Genomic DNA, 2117 nt, shown 5'->3' with positions numbered 1-2117 from the left:
GTGGAGTTGTGGTGAACACGAATCATGCAAAGCCAGATATGAAAGGGTTGAACAGCATTACAATTATATGGTGTTCCAGGAGACAGAAAATTCTCTCAGCTGGGGAGACTTGAGGTGGCTTCATGAAGGGTATGGTATTTTATCTGAGCCTGAAGGACACCTGGAAATTTGATAGAAATGGGCAAGTTGACTCTACTGGAACAGCAAAAGTAGAGACTAAAAAAGCACAGTGTGTTTGGTAGAATGGTGAATTTCAGATGGACTGGATTCAAATGGCCAGTAACTATGGGGCCAGGACCAGAAGTCAGTGGTTAGGACTTTCTGTGTAATGCTCTATCAAGTTCTACCATACCCCTTGCAGCCTGTCTAGGTGTTCAGCTGAGATATCACTGTAAGCATGCCTAATGCGAGTATACAGAGCTATGGAACCCTACCCAGCAGCATCCAAGGCCAAGAGTGGGATGGCCTTGAGGACAATCAAGTCTGTCCCCAGAGCTAGATTCAACCCAGAATGTGGGGATGATGGTTGAGGAAGTGGGGGTACAGCAGAAGAGTTTAGAAATTGGGATGCATGAAGGTTAAGGATTTGAGGAACAGAGGGTGCATGGGAGCTCTGAGAGGGCATCCCTTTGGCACAGGCTATCAGCACAGGCCACAGATTCTTTTTTCACATGGACTTCTCTGGAAGGTCTGCAGACAAAGCTAATTTGCATCTGTTTATGTGGTTCTGTCTTTAGGGGAGAGGTTATGCCTCTCACCATGATTGGGCAGTTTGAGCAAAGCCCAAGAAGGAACTTGCAAATTACTTATGGAGAAATGAGAGGACTTCCTGGCCATGGTGACCCAGGACAATTAAGTCTATGTTTCTCTAGCCCTCTATATGTGGAGCCTGTCTCTAATTCATCCCCTTCCCAGCACAAAGGCCCTAAGAGGGGTCTTTGCTGTCACAGCCCACAGGATAAAGCCTTTATACTGAACAGTTTTCTTGTGGCTCCCTTCATGTCCTTGCTTCTCAGGCAGTAAATGAAGGGGTTCAGCATGGGTGTGACCACCATATACATCACTGAAGCCAGTGAATCCTTGTCAGTTGAATGGGATGATGAGGGACTCAAGTAGACCCCCGTGATAGTCCCATAGAAGAGGGTGACTACAGCGAGATGAGAACCACAGGTAGAAAAGGCCTTTTGTTTGCCCTGGGTAGATGGGACCTTAAGCACAGCAGACACAATGTGGGTGTAGGACACAAGAATGGCGAGGAAAGGAATGAGGACAATCAAACCCCCCACCAGCAGAATCATGAGCTGGTTGAGCTGTGTATTGGAACAGGATAGCTGGAGCAGGGGAATGAGGTCACAAAAGAAGTAAGGGATGACGTTGCTGGCACAGAACTCCAGCCGAGCCATGAGGACAGTGTGTAGCAGGGAGTGGAGGCTGGCGATGAGCCAGGAGCTCCCCAGCATCAGGGCACAGATTTGCAGACTCATCATGGTGGAATAGTGAAGGGGGTGGCAGATGGCCACATAACGGTCATAAGCCATTGCCATCAGGAGAAAGTTGTCCATGTTGGCAAGCAAAATGCAGAAGTAGATCTGGGTTAGGCAGCCACAATAAGAAATGGACTGAGTCTGCATCTGGATGTTCACAAGCATCTTAGGGACTGTAGAGGAGATGAAGCAGAAATCCACAAGGGAAAGGTTGCTGAGGAAGAAGTACATGGGTGTGTGGAGGTGGGAGTCTGAACCAATGGCCAGGATGATGAGCAAGTTCCCTGCTGCCCCAACCAGGTACATGACAAGGAAGAGCCCAAAGATCAGATCTTGCCTTTCGGGCTGGCTGGAGAGCCCTAGGAGGATGAACTCAGAGACACTCGTGTAGTTTTCTTCCTCCATGGTTGCCTGGTCCTGCTGGGAGATAAGATCAGGCACAGGCTATATGGAGCAGGGGGTGGCACCCGTGCCTCCCTTTTTTTCCTCATGTAACTCCTCAGCTCACATCTGGCCAACTCACATCTCTGTTCATTTGGTACAAACTCCAAAGAAAGCTCTCCACCTACCATAGGAAAAGCTTCAACCAGGGAGTCTTATGGTCCCAACAGATCCCAAAGTCAGGGTTTTAAT

At 48.6% G+C, this 2117-nt stretch overlaps 1 protein-coding gene across 1 annotated transcript; it reads right to left on the bottom strand.

Annotated features, from left to right (window-relative positions):
• Window positions 1-944: 944 nt before the first annotated feature.
• On the bottom strand, window positions 945-1889 carry LOC106981188 (putative olfactory receptor 1F12P). Its single transcript, XM_015079318.3, has one exon. The coding sequence runs from the start codon at window positions 1887-1889 to the stop codon at window positions 945-947; it is 945 nt and encodes a 314-aa protein (XP_014934804.1).
• Window positions 1890-2117: the final 228 nt, after the last annotated feature.

This window comes from Acinonyx jubatus, chromosome E3 (assembly GCF_027475565.1).
Source record: "Acinonyx jubatus isolate Ajub_Pintada_27869175 chromosome E3, VMU_Ajub_asm_v1.0, whole genome shotgun sequence".
In the NCBI taxonomy this organism is placed as follows: Eukaryota; Metazoa; Chordata; class Mammalia; order Carnivora; family Felidae; genus Acinonyx; species Acinonyx jubatus.
This window is presented reverse-complemented; position numbering and strand designations above follow the sequence as displayed.

Excerpts from the sequence above, each read along its gene's own strand:
- LOC106981188 (XM_015079318.3), bottom strand. The coding sequence starts at position 1,889 with ATGGAGGAAGAAAACTACACGAGTGTCTCTGAGTTCATCCTCCTAGGG.